The 14457-nt window shown below is 57.4% G+C and overlaps 1 protein-coding gene across 1 annotated transcript; it reads right to left on the reverse strand.

The window, feature by feature from the left end:
* Positions 1 to 12330: 12330 nt before the first annotated feature.
* LOC101783778 (skin secretory protein xP2-like) lies at positions 12331 to 13988 on the reverse strand. The gene is made up of 3 exons (XM_012848994.1): positions 13959 to 13988; positions 13793 to 13878; positions 12331 to 13315 (listed from the first exon to the last, which is right to left on the reverse strand). The coding sequence occupies exons 1-3, from the start codon at positions 13986 to 13988 to the stop codon at positions 12331 to 12333; spliced, it is 1101 nt and encodes a 366-aa protein (XP_012704448.1).
* Positions 13989 to 14457: the final 469 nt, after the last annotated feature.

Raw genomic sequence — 14457 nt, forward strand, 5'->3', positions numbered from 1 at the left:
CAACACTACCTCTTGAGTCTCGGGGCAATTATTCCCCAAGTGTCCAGTGTTTCCACAAACCTCACATGTGATGTGACAATCCATAGCTTGGACAGTGTTGGGCATGGCAGCTTTCTCTTTGGTGTAGTCATCCAATCTCTTCATGAGGAGGTCCATCTTAGCGGTAAGCATGTCCGCTTTCTTGACGGTATGTGTACCTCTCTGACGGGGTTGGAGTCGTTCATTGCTCCATCCTTGGTTAGAGACCATCTTCTCAATCAATGTTGTGGTAGCATCAATGGTAAGTGAGAAGAAGGCTCCTCCAGCAGCAGCATCAACATGGCCTCAAGCTGTTGGAGTCAACCCATTGTAGAAGTTTTGAAGAATGAGCCAATTATCCATCCCGTGATGAGGACAGGCTAGAATGTACTCCTGAAGCCTTTCCCACGCCTCGGGAATTAACTCTGTAGCTGCTTGCTGGAAACTCAAAATCTTTCCACGAAAGGCGTTGGTGTAATAACCAGGGTTGTTAAAAGCCTAAGAATGGTCATTAAGATGTTAATGGTGAGATTTGGAGTAAAAGGAAGTATTATGGGCCAAAGTCAAATTTGACCAAAAATTCAAATTCAAGGTTCAAATTTGGAAACAATTTGAAAAAATGTGGAATCAAGCTTTGAAGATATTTATAATTCAAAGGAATCAAGTTTGAAGTCAAATTCATGTCATAGACACCTCAAATGCATAGTCAAAGGTGGTTCACTTGAGTTACTATTCACTGTCTGAAAATGTTCTAATCTGAAAATAGTGACAGTCATCCAACTTTGAAATTAATTTCTGGAGGATTTATCATAAAAACTTTGAAAGGTTTTGGACCCCAAGTGGACTTTGATGTCTAGTGAACATCTTGGGCAGGTTGTTGGACAAAGAAAAGGCTCTCAGTTTGTTTCTAGATTTTGGGAACAGTTGCATAAGGCAATGAGAACTACGCTTATCAGAAGTTCCGCCTACCATCCTTAAACTGGAGGTCAGACTGAGAGGGTCATCCAGATACTAGAGGATATGCTGAGAGTTTGTGTCATCACTTTTTTAAAGAAATGGGATGAATGTTTCCCTCTGGCAGAATTCTCCTACAACAATAGTTATCAATCTAGCATACAGATGGCACCGTTTGAAGCTTTATGTGGCCGAAGGTGTAAAACACCTTTGATTGGTCAGAAGTAGGAGAAAGAGCACATCTTCGATCGAATTTGGTTATTGAAACTAAAGAAAAGGTTTGAAAGATCCGTAAGCATCTAGAAATAGCCCAATCTAGGTAGAAAAGCTATTTTGACAAAAGGAGACGACCCTTAAGTCTTTAATGTTGGAGACTTTGTGTATCTCTGAGTGTCACCAATGAAGGGAGTACAACACTTTGGAGTTAAAGGGAAGTTGACTCCAAGGTATATTGGTCCTTATGAAATTCTAAAACAGAAAGATCCTGTTGCATATAAACTTTCATTGCCTAACCAACTTGCCTCTATACATGATGTGTTTCATGTATCTCAACTCAAGAAATGCTTGAGAGTTCCAGAAGAAGTATTAGAAGATCCAGAACTAGAGTTGGAACCAGATCTAACTTATGAGGAGAGGCCAATTAAGATTTTGGATCAAAAAACATGAGATACTCGTACTAAGAGTATCAAGTTTTACAAGGTACAATGGAAGAATCATACCAAGGATGAGGCTACTTTGGAACAAGCAGAGAGTTTGGAATCCAAGTACCCAAAGCTGTTTGAAGAGGCTTGAAATCAGGTAGACAGATGTATACAAGCAGTTCCCAAATTTCTCTTATGAAGTTGTAAAAGCAAAGTTGTATGACGCATTTTCCTTTCCACTCTCAAGAAAGAATCTAGCACTTGGAATCTCGGGATGAGATTCTTTTAAGGGGGAGAGGTTGTCACAACCAGGGTTGTTAAAAGCCTAAGAATGGTCATTAAGATGTTAGTGGTGAAATTTGGAGTAAAAGGAAGTATTACGGGCCAAAGTCAAATTTGACCAAAAATTCAAATTCAAAGTTCAAATTTGGAAAAAAAATTGACAAAAATGTGAATCAAGCTTTGATGGTATTTAGAATTCAAAGGAATAAAGTTTGAAGTCAAATTCAAGTCATAGACACCTCAAATGCATAGTCAAAGGTGGTTGACTTGAGTTACTATTCACTGTCTGAAAATGTTCATGTCTGAAAACAGTGACAGTCATCCAACTTTGAAATTAATTTTTGCAGGATTTTTCATATAAACTTTGAATTGTTTTGGACCGCAAGTGGACTTTGATGTCCAGTGAACATCTTGGGTAGGTTGTTGGACAAAGAAAAGAAAGAATTCAAATTTTTCTTGGAGCCCAAAGTTTGAAGGTTTCACTATCTAGTGTTGACTATTGAAACTAAATGGCAATGGCCATTTCAGTGCTAAAGACAATGAAAATGGCCAAGTTTGGCTTAGGGTTGTGAAAACTTCTACATGTAAATAATGGGCCATAAGAGGCAAAATGGGATCTAGAACAAGTGGTTGACAATTGGCAGTAGCTCTTGGACAAGAGAAGTTTGGTTTGAACATTTAAATTTGAGCTCAAAGTTGAAGCACAGCTGCTGTCTGAAGGCTCTCTGACGAAACTGAATGAGGCATTCACTTGAACACTGACAGACCAAACCCTAGCTGAATTTCAGGGCTCAAATTCGTGAGATGGAGCGATCTAGAGCTCAAACTGTGAATCTATAAAATGAAGTTCAAAGGATCCTCTACAAGTTTGCTTAAAGGAAATCGTGGAGCTTGAATTGGAAATCGGGTGCAAGATTGGTTGGACTTTCGGGTGGAATTAGGGAGAGAAAGGGGGAGAGCAGAGCTGGGCTGCTGCCACACAGCTGTTTGCTGCTGATGGCAAAAGCGGTGTCACCGTGCCACGTGCCGGCGCAGGTGTGCGACGTGAACCCGGCAAGCAGGCAGGAGGTGGCGGTCGGGAAGGCAGTAAAATTTTGCATAAATTACCATTCCCGCCGGCCGGAGTTATCCTTTCACCGCGCCGCTTCCTTTTTACCGCCCCTGGGTTGCTGACGAGTTCCACCACCATCCTACCGCTGCCGGCCATTCCCCTCCGCCAGAACCACCATCTTGACTTCCTGAATCTGTCCCACCAGTCGCCATCTAGCCCCATCCACCACAGTGTCTTCCCGCCATCATCTTCTTCAGTGTCGGCTGCCACTCTGCTTTTTGGTAAGCCGCCGCCATGGAGTCGTACCTCGCCGTGGTTGTCAGCATCATCTTAGGGTCCAATTGTGTCAAGCGTGAGCCATAGGACGTGTGTGTGCTGCTTGTTGGGCTAGAGCCTGGCCGGGTTGGCTGGAGCTCCTACGCCACCGTGCGCATGCCTCGGCCATGGCTGCCGTCGTGGAGCACCTTGGTCCGGCCATGGTGGACCTTGGTTTGGGAGCGCATCGCATAGTGTTGGGGGGAAATATTAACGATATCCCCAAGCCCATGGAAACAACAAAACGCAAAGGCCCAGGCCCGCCTAAGGTAGCAAGATCACCGTTGGCCCAATGTGGGAAGGAGAGGCCACGTTCCGCCTTGCCCGACCCGGCGTTCCAGGGTCGCACATTCCCAAACCCTTGAAGACTAAACTCCGCCTCGCCCGACCCAGGGGACTGGGGTCGGGAGCGCCCGACCCCCGCCGCAAGACTCCGCCTCGCCCGACCCTAGGCACGGGGGTCGGACTCGTTCGGGCCCACAAGACAAATATCCACCTCGGGAGCGGATCGGAGGATCAGGGCACGGATCTCGTGGGTCCCCCTATTGACCTCACCATAAATGTGCCGCGGCCCTGGCATGCAAAAAGGGGCTGGCGCTCCCAACACAACATGTCACGAATACCCATGCGCGACCGCGTGGCGCGAGCTGCAGTGGCCGCGGCTCCCTCTAATTCGCCACAGGGTACTCATGGCCCGCGCTGTTCGGCCCAGGAGGGCGTTCCACTCATTCTCGCGCCCCGCGCTCCCGATGATAGGGATGCGACATCCGCGTCTCACGGGTGATCAGCAAGATAACAGAATCGGCCATCCTCCCCGGCGGGCACAGACGCCAAGGCTGAACATCATCATCATGCTCGGAAGCAACGGCAACCGGAGAGATCATTGATAGGATCTGGGGGAAACTGCCCTCTCTCGACGGGCGTGCTGACCGAGGCCGGAGGCCGGAGCGAGGGGCGGTGGCCCTGGAACTTGTTCCTCTGTTACGTTGTATTGTTACTTAGCTTTGTTTATCCTTCTTACTCCCTCTGACACCCGGTCTCACCGGTAACCCGAGCTCCCCCTTGTGCTATAAAAGGAGGAACAGGGGGCCTGAGACTGGGGGGACTCTATCAAGCGAACAAAGCACACTCACACCCACTTAGAGCCTCAGTGCACATCCAAGAGACCGGGGATCAGCTCCCTCTCTCGCACTCCTGTAACCCCTACTACAGAACCCCGCGTGGGCAACACGAGCAGCTCCCGATACTGGACGTAGGGTGTTCCTTTGCCCGAACCAGTCTAATCCCGTGTCTCCCACGCCACCATCTGAAGCCTTACGCGCATAAAAGAAATTTACTAGTCTAAGTCTTGATCCGCAAATCTTGACAACAACACGCGCATAAAAGAAATTTACTAGTCTAAGTCTTGATTTGCAAATCTTGACAATGACAGTTGGCGCGCCAGGTAGGGGACCTTTGCGCGTACATCTCCGGCTTCAGATGGCCAGCCACGACGCCAGCTTCGCTCCGGGCTCCTTGATCCGCTTCGGGAGTCTGGACTTCCTCGCCACCGGGGAGGGGATCGAGCTGATCCCTCTCCTCGTCTTGCTCGCTCGCCCACCATCCCCGGCTCCGCCGCCGGGACAGCAGCGAGCGGCCAGGCGCACGCTGGAGGGCCTTTCCCAGGAGGGCGGCTCTTCGGACTGCGCAATGCCGCGGTGACCTACGGTCGCCTCCTGACGCGGTCCATGAACATGTCGCTCGCGAGCTCGCAGGCGTGGCGAGGATGATTTCCGATGCCGGCTCCGACAACGGGAGCCACCACCCCACGCGCGAGTGCTTCATGGCCGACGTACACTCCGAGGGGTCCAATGATGACGGCGCCGAAGGGAGGCAGAGGACTCCCCCACCGTGCGCCGCAGCTACGACTGGAGCCCTTAGCAAGGCCCGGGTGCGACCCCGGCAGCCAGAGGCGCGCGCGGCGTCCCGCCAGGAGGTCGAGCGCCCCCGCAACGAAGGCGGGGCACGACAACGGGCATGCGACATCCAGCAGCGCATCTGCGCGGATGAAGAATGCCCTCAGCTCTTCGCTCGCGCCAGCCAGAACATCGCCGCCGCGGCAGCCCTACTCTGACGACTCCCCGAGTCGGCGACACCCGAGGAGCGTCAAGCGCGCCAGGAGGTGCGCAACCTACTCGAGTGCGCCGCCGTTCAGCAGGCGGAAAGCTTCGCGTCCCGACGACGCGAGCAAAACGCCAGCAGGGCAGCGCCCGATGCACCCCCGGAGAGGCGGGGGGAGTCTGTTCACCAGCCTCCTCCTAGGGCAAACCAGGCCGCTCCCGCTCGACGGACACCACCGCCCACGGGAGGCGGGGCTCGGTCCATTCACCGACACGTCGGCCTTGTCCGCGACGCCCGTGACACCCTGGACGTGCGGAGGTGCTCCCACGCGAACAGGGAGGAGGGGGTAGATCGCGGCTACCACATCCACTGCGGCGGGCACTACGACAGCGAAGAAGACCGCAGCCCGAGCCCCGACCCGGCAGGGCCCCGGGCCTTCTCCGCGCGCATCCTGAACGCACCGTTTCCACCGCGCTTCAGGCAACCAACGAATGTGGCCAAATACTCGGGGGAGACGAACCCTGGGGTATGGCTCAGCGACTACCGGCTTGCATGTCAGGCCGGTGGGGCGGACGATGACATGTTCATCATCCGCAACCTTCCACTCTTTCTGGCTGACTCGGCACGAGCCACGAGCCTGGCTGGAACATATCCCTTCGGGCCAGATTTGCAGCCGAAACGACCTAAAGGAGATATTCGTAGGAAACTTCCAGGGCACGTACACACGCCCCGGCAACTCGTGGGTTCTCCGGAGCTGCCGCCAGGGATCAGACGAGTCCCTCTGGGACTACATCCGACGCTTCTCCAGGAAGCGCACCGAGCTCTCCAACATCGCGGACGCCGACGTCATAGGGGCCTTCCTGGCAGGAACCTCCTGCCGTCCCCTCGTCCGCGAGCTAGGGCGCCGAGGCCCGCGGACCACGGAGAAGCTCCTCAACATTGCCACCAGCTACGCCTCAGGCGAAGAGGTCGTTGGAGCAAACTTCGACCGCTCCAAGGGCAAGGCAAAGTGGGAGGAGGATGCTGACGAGGGCACCTCCAACCGCCAGCAGCAGAAGAAGAAGAGCAAGCAGCGGCGCGAGGCTCCCCTCGTGGCTGCTGTTGAACGCAAGCGAGGGCAGCCGCCTCCAGAGGGCACTCCCGGCTTCTTCGACAAGCTGCTCGAGGGACCGTGCCCGAACCATGAGTTCCCCGCGAAGCATGCCTACAAGGACTGCAACCTCATTAAGAGGTACTTCGTAGGCAACCTGGTGAAAGGCAACCGGAAACGGAAGCCCGACGAGGAGAAGAAGAACGATGAGGAGAAGGAAGACGGCTTCCCCAAGGTGGACGGCTTCTTCATGATCTTCGGCGGCCCGGCGGCGTACGACTCCAAGTGCCGTCAGAAGCTAGAGCGCCGCGAGGTCTACATGGCCGAGCCTGCGACACCGGCCTTCCTCAACTAGTCGAGGTCCGCCATCACCTTCGACCGGTCCGACCATCCGGGACGCGTCCAGCACCCGGGACGCTACCCTCTCGTCGTCGACCCTATCGTCGGCACGACGCGCCTCACCAAGGCGCTCATGGACGAAGGCAGCGGCCTCAACATCCTCTACGCCGAGACTCTCAACGTCATGGGGATTGACCGCTCCCGCCTTCGCCCCAGCAAGGCGCCATTCCACGGCGTCGTGCCAGGGAAATAGGCAATGCCTCTCGGGCAGATCGACTTGCCCGTCACTTTCGGGACCCCTTCCAACTACAGGAAGGAGGTCCTTACCTTCGAGGTGGTAGGATTCCGTGGAACCTACCACGCCATCTTGGGGCGGCCATGCTACGCCAAGTTCATGGTCATCCCCAACTACACCTACCTCAAGCTCAAGCTGCCGGGGCCCAACGGGGTCATCACCGTCGGCACGTCTTTCCAAAAGGCATACGAGTGCGACGTAGAATGCTGCGAGTACGCTGCGGCCATCACCTTCACAGGAGATTTGGCGGTCCAGCTCGCGGAGGGCGCCGAGGACCAGCCCGACTCCAAGCAATCGGCCACCTCCTTCGAGGCCACCGAAGGCGTCAAGGAGGTCCTCCTCAACCCCAGCAGCTCCGACGGCCGGACCGTGCGGATTGGCGCTACCCTATCTCCCAAATAGGAAAGCGCGCTCGTCGACTTCCTCCGCGCGAACAGCGACGTTTTCGCGTGGAAGCCCTCGGACATGCCCGGCATTCCGAGAGAAGTCGCCGAGCACTCCTTGAACATCCAGGCCGGCTCCAAGCCAGTAAAGCAAGGTTTGCGCCGCTTCGACGAGGAGAGGCGCAAGGCCATCGGGGAGAAGCTCCAGAAGCTTTTGGCGGCCGGATTCATCAAGGAAGTGTACCACCCTGAGTGGCTAGCTAATCCTGTTCTTGTATGAAAAAATAATGGGAAATGGAGGATGTGTGTTGATTATACCGGTCTCAACAAGGCGTGCCCAAAGGATCCGTTTGCTTTGCCACGCATAGATCAGATAGTCGACTCAACCGCCGGGTGCGAAACCCTTAGCTTCCTTGACGCGTATTCTGGCTACCATCAGATCGCGATGAAACAGTCCAACCAACTCGCTACCTCTTTCATCACTCCCTTCGGCTCCTACTGCTACGTTAAGATGCCATTCGGACTCAAAAACGCGGGGGCTACGTTCCAGCGATGCATGCTGAAGTGTTTCGGTGACCTCATCGGGCGGACCGTTGAGGCTTACGTCGACGACATCGTAGTCCAATCCAAAAAGGGCGACCAGCTCGTCCCCGACCTCGAACTAGCCTTCGAAAGGCTGAGGGACAAGCGTATTAAGCTCAATCCCGAAAAATGCGTTTTCGGGGTTCCGAGGGGCATGCTGCTAGGTTTCATCATCTCCGTGCGCGGCATCGAAGCCAATCCAGAGAAGATAGCAGCCATCAGCGACATGGGGCCAATCCGAAATATAAAAGGAGTCCAGCGCGTCATGGGATGCTTGGCGGCTCTGAGCCGCTTCATCTCGCGCCTTGGCGAATGGGGGCTCCCTCTCTATCAACTCCTAAAGAAGACTGACGGCTTCGAATGGATCGTCGAGGCCTAGGAGGCACTTGACCGACTCAAGGACCTCCTGATGAAGGCCCCGATCCTAGTCCCGCCGACTGACGGCGAGCCCCTCCTGCTCTACATCGCAGCGACCACCCAGGTGGTTAGCGCGACCCTAGTGGTGGAACGAGAAGAGGAGGGACATGCCCTCAAGGTGCAACGCCCGGTGTATTTCGTCAGTGAAGTCTTGTCCGAGTCCAAGACGTGCTACCCGCAGATCCAGAAGCTCATCTACGCCGTCCTCATCATGAAGAGGAAGCTGCGCCACTACTTCACCTCCCACCCGGTAACGGTTGTTTTGTCGTTCCCACTCGGCGAAGTGATCCAGAAGCAGGATGCCATGGGATGGATCACGAAGTGGGCGCTCGAGCTCATGGAACAGGGCATCACCTACGCCCCCCCGCACCGCCATCAAGTCCCAAGTACTCGCCGATTTTGTAGCAGAGTGGATGGAGATCCAAACACCATCGGCGCCGGAGAAGCAGGAGTACTAGACAATGTACTTCGACGGATCGTTGATGAGGGCCCGTGCCGGAGTGGGCCTCGTCTTCGTCTCTCCTCTAGGCATGCGCATCAGTTACATGATCCGCCTCCATTTTCCTGCGTCGCAACGGGCTTCGCATCGCCATCGAGCTGGGCATCCGTCGGCTAGATGTCCGGGGCGACTCTCAGCTAATCGTCAAACAAGTCATGAAGGAGTGGAGCTGCCATGACCCCAAGATGGCAGCCTACTGCAACGAAGTTCGCAAGCTTGAAGCCAAGTTCGACGGGCTGGAGCTCAACCACGTCACAAGGCGTTTCAACGAGGCAGCCGATGAGCTGGCAAAAGTAGCGTCCGGCCGAAAGCCCGCACCCGACGGTGTCTTCGTCAGCGACCAGTTCAAGCCCTCAATCCGTTATCGAGAACCAGAGAGGGTCGGCGACGCACCGCCGGCTCCGAACTCGGGCCCCGACCCGGGAGAGGTCGGCAGCGCGTCACCTGTCCCGGGCTCGGGCAATGGCCCTGACAGGGTCAGCACCGCTTCGCTGGTCTCAATCTCGGAAGCCGACCCCTACGACCTCGTGGTCATGGAAATCCCTACAGACCCCGCGGCGGGGGCCGACCCCTCGCCCGATTGGAGAGCCCCGTACCTCAACTACCTCGTCCGCGACACGCTCCCGGCGAACAAAACGGAGGCACGTAGGGTTGCGCGTCGCGCCAAATCCTTCGTCATCATCGACCAAGAGCTCTACAAGAGAAGCCACACCGGTATCCTCCAGCATTGCGTCCCGATCGAGCAGGGAAAGGCACTGATTCAAGACATCCACGCCGGAGCCGGCGGCCATCACGCCGCGCCAAGAACCCTCGTTGGCAACGCCTTCCGGCAAGGTTTCTACTGGCCGACAGCGGTCGCCGACGCCACCCACATGGTCCGCACCTGCTAGGGGTGCCAGTTCTTCACGCGCCAAACCCATCTGCCCGCGCAGGCGCTCCAGACAATTCCCATAACGTGGCCCTTCGCGGTCTGGGGGCTGGATCTCATCAGGCCCTTCAAGAAAGCGCCCGGGGGCTTCACCCACCTGCTTGTCGCCGTCGACAAGTTCTCCAAGTGGATCGAAGCACGACCGGTCGCGCAGATCAAGTTTGAATAGGCGGTACAATTCTTCACCGACATCATTCATCACTTCGGAATCCCCAACTCCATCATCATGGACAACGGCACGCAGTTCACCGGGAAGAAGTTTCTCCAATTCTGAGACGACCACCACATCTGAGTGGACTGGTCGGCCGTGGCACATCCCCGCACGAACGGGCAGGTCGAACAAGCCAACAGCATGATACTCCAGGGTCTCAAGCCACGGATCTTTGACCGCCTCAAAAAGTTTAGCGGACGGTGGGTCGCGGAGCTTCCCGCAGTCCTTTGGAGTCTGAGGATAACCCCGAGTCGGGCAACTGGCTTCACCCCATTCTTCATGGTCTACGGGTCCGAGGCCATCCTACCCACCGACCTGGAGTACGGGTCGCCGAGGGTCAAAGCATACGACGAACAAGGGAACCAGGCATCGCTCGAAGACGCACAAGATCAGCTCGATGAGACACGCGATGTGACCCTGCTGCACTCGGCCAAGTACCAGCAGGCTTTGCAACATTACCACAGCCGCAAGGTACAAGGTCGAGCCTTCAACATCGGCGACCTGGTGCTCCGTCTCGTCCAGGATAACAGGGGTCGGCACAAGCTAACCCCTCCGTGGGAAGGTCCCTTCATCGTCGCGCAGGTACTGTGGCCAGGCACCTACAAGCTGGCGACCACCGACGGACAGATCTTCAGCAATGCTTGGAACATAAAACAGCTAGGGCGTTTCTACCCCTAGTTCTCATTTCCAAGCTCTGTACATGAACATTTCTGTAAATTTAAAGATTTTTTCGAAAAAAAGAATTTTGAGCTAGTCCCATTCAAGTTTCACGTCGAACTCAGGGATATCCGACCCTGGCTCCGCTTCAGGGCCGCATATCCCTCAGGGGCTATCAGGGACTTCGGCTCAAGCCACTTGGCACCATTTCAAAAACGCTTTCTCTTTCCGAGCCGACCCTCTCTCTGAACTTTCGGGCATGAAAAGGAGAGAGCGCATGAACGGTATTCAGGCAAGACTGATCGGACTGCGAAAAACCTACGCCCCAGCGGCTATGGTGCCTTCACTCATCAACGCTTACTGACACGCCCGACAACACGCTCTAAACTTTCCAAGTCCAAAAAACAAGAAAGAGGATCGGAAACATTTTTACGACAAGTTATGGAAAAGGCCTCTGTGGCCATCACAGAAAGCAAGTCTTTCACTAACATATTTACACCTTGGGCGCCAGCCCGATCCAGTTAACTCATCGGGGGATCTTCGGGAGGGACGGCTTCATCCTCCAAGAGCTTCGCCAAGGCCTCCGCCGAGTTGAACACCGACGCATCGATCTCGTCTAGCTCAGCCTCGGAGTAGCCGGCGGCGTATCCTCCGCTCATCCCGGCGAAGTTGATGCCGGAGTAGTGGGAGCTAAAGACCCCGAAGGCTCGCCTCACGCCAGTGTGCAGCGCTTCCATGGCGATCTCGCGCACCCAGCGGTATGTCCCGAGGACACGAGCCGTCAACGAGCTCATCCCCTCCCCCTGGACCACGCTGAGGCAGTCGCAGACGACGCGGACCGCATCCCGCAGGTTGTCGTGCTCAGCGCGCTCCGCGTCAAGCACCTCCCTCAGCCGGGCGATTTCGTCTGCAAGGACTACCCGGAAGGGCCCACCAAATCAGAAACCCCCGCAACACCACAGAGACAAAGAAACGAAAGGAAGTCTTACCCTCGGACCAGGCCTTCAGCTCACGCTCCCGGTCGACCCCCTGGGCCACAGCAGTCTGGAGCCCCTGCACTTGCGATTGGAGCTGGCCGACCTCCGCGCCAAGCTCGGCCGCCATCTTCTCGGCCTCGCCCTTCCGGGCCGCCTCGAAGTCCTGCTCCTGCCAGGCCTTTTGCCGCTCGCGCCGGATGCGCTCGACGGTCTTCTGAAGGGCATCAAGATCTCCCCTCAGCCGCACGAGCTCCTCGGCATCAAGGCAGGCCCTCTCGGCAGTAGTAGCCTGGAGCTCCTCGCGGTCGAGGCGAGCCTTATCGACGACGGCTTGGAACTTGGCCTCCGCCCGCCGCGCATCCTCCTCCACCGCTTGCTCGCGCCTCTGCAGATCGTCGATGACCTGCTGGGCGACGGCAACCTGCATGGTCAGCTCCCTGGTCCGCTACCTCTCCAAGTTGAAGCGCTCCCAGAGCCCCCGCTCCAGCCGGAGGAAATCGGATTTCCCCCGACTGCATTCTTGGAGAGCCTGCAAAGCAATACGGTAAAGCAATGGAAAGGAGACAACCACCAACGGAAAAGGTATCATACCTAGCTACCAGGGAGGACGACGCCGTCCAGCTCCCCCAACACCGAGGACAGAGTCGCGCGGGTGTTAACGCGGCCGCCCTGCATCACCTGCCACTTGCGCCATTCCGTGGCGTCATCCAAAGTGAAGAGGTGTCTCGGCGGGTCGTCACGAGACGACCAATGCAGAACGGATCCTCTCCATGCCTTGGGAACGGGAATGGCTGAGGCAGAGGCGGGAGCCGACCCCGACGCCGCCGTCAAAACGGGCTCCACCACCACGGAAGCCGCCGGGCTCACCGACGGTCCCAGCGCTCGCGCACCTACCCCCGACGAGGTCGTCGCGGGCCCGCCCGTTGGCGCCACTGCCTCCAACGCAGGCGGCGGAGCGAGTGCCCCCGTGGCCACCTCGCCCTCCGTCGCGACCGCCGAGGTAGGCGCCTCCGCCCCTGTCGGGGCCTCCGGAGCAGGCACCTCCGCCTCCGCCGCAGGTGCCACCTCCGCCATGGCTCCCTGGGCAGAAGTCCCCGTCTCCGTCGCCACCGCCTCCTCCGTCACAGCCACCGGGGCGGGCGTCCCAGTCTCCCCCGTTGCCGCCGTTCCTGCCGTGGCCGCGGGGGCAGGCTCTCCTCCCTCCGTCGCTGCCGCCGTCCCCGTCACGGCTGCTGGGACATCCGTCCTCGTCTCCACCGCCGCCGTTCCCTCCGCCTCGTCGGCGTCGAGGCCGATCACCTTCCCGGCCTGAGGGCCCCAGGGAGCGATACTCTGCACCGCGGGGTTGGCTGAGGAAGCAGAAGGCGGAGCGGGGTCCGCGCCCTCTCCCACGTCCAGCGGCGGCACCACTCCACCAGTCGCCGCCACGGGGGCCACTTCCGCGGTGGGACCTGCGACCTCACCAGGAACCTCGCCGCTCGCCGCGGGCGGGGCCGCGGTCCGCTTTGCAGGGGCGGACAACACCCACAGCGCCTTCTTGGGCGCCAGCTGCAGAACGAGGCCTCGAGGGGCGGCGCTGCGAAACAATCAACGAACGTCAGCGGAAACAAACACAATGTATGGAAAGGAGCAAGGTTCGCAAGGAAATTCGACTTACATTCCCCCAGCGCAAGGACGGCGTGCGCGCTTCGCCTCCGAGCTGGACGCCGACCCCGGGGCGTCTAGTAACGGCCGCTTGTCGCCGCTCCTCTGCTCCTGGGCTCACGCCGGCTCCTGGGGGACGGCCCCAGAGCTTTGTGGGACCAAGTCCCGGGCAGATGATCCGTCCGCCTCATCCCTCGCGGCCGTTTGGGAGCCCGTCTCCCGAATAACGAGCGCGCCCGACCGGGGGGACAGGGTAAACTCCTCCTCATCATCGTCATCCTCCTCCTCTTCCTCCTCATCATCGTCGTCATCGTCGTCCGACACGACCTGTCCTCGTCGCCGCCGCTGGAACTCCTTGGCGGCCCTCCTCTTCTTTTTTGCCGTCTCCTTGTCCTTGCGGCGCTTTTGCTTCTCAGCAAGGAGACGGTTCTGCAACTGCCGCTCGGCGTCCTCCGGCACCAGCAAGCGCGAGTCCACGACCCGAGCCATGCTGCCCTGCGAACGCAAAAAGGCCCCGCGTCAGAGCGGCAAACCAAGAAACACGAAAAAAGAAGATTAGCGCACAAAATCCTTACCAGGTCAATGAAGTTCTCGTCCGGGCGCATCGGAGGGTGCCCGGGCACCGGGTAGTCGGCGTCCTTGTCCTCCAGCGCCTCCCGAATCCGCCGCCGGATCTCGGAGGCGGCGAGCGCACCCGTCGCAAGGATGGTGCCCTCGGTCGGCGCACCCGGAGTCATGTCGGCAAGCGAGCGGACCCAGATCATCAACGGCGCCACCTGCCGGGCATGGTACGCCCCGATGACTCCGGCTCCGGTCAACCCCCTCCCCTTCAGGTGCTCGATGGCCTGCAGCAGGCCATGGATCCGCTTCTTCTCCTTGTCAACCGGGCCATACGCCCACACCTCCGGCGCCGCCTCAATAACGCGGCCGGTGAACTCCGGCAGGGGGGAGTTCGAGTAGTTCTTCACGTAGAACCACTGCTGGTGCCACGCCTTGTGGGACGCCGCGGTCTTCATCGCCATATACTCCTTGGCACGGGTATGGCGGAGGTGGATTCCGGCGCACCCTATCGGC

Source organism: Setaria italica, chromosome IX (assembly GCF_000263155.2).
Source record: "Setaria italica strain Yugu1 chromosome IX, Setaria_italica_v2.0, whole genome shotgun sequence".
In the NCBI taxonomy this organism is placed as follows: domain Eukaryota; kingdom Viridiplantae; phylum Streptophyta; class Magnoliopsida; order Poales; family Poaceae; genus Setaria; species Setaria italica.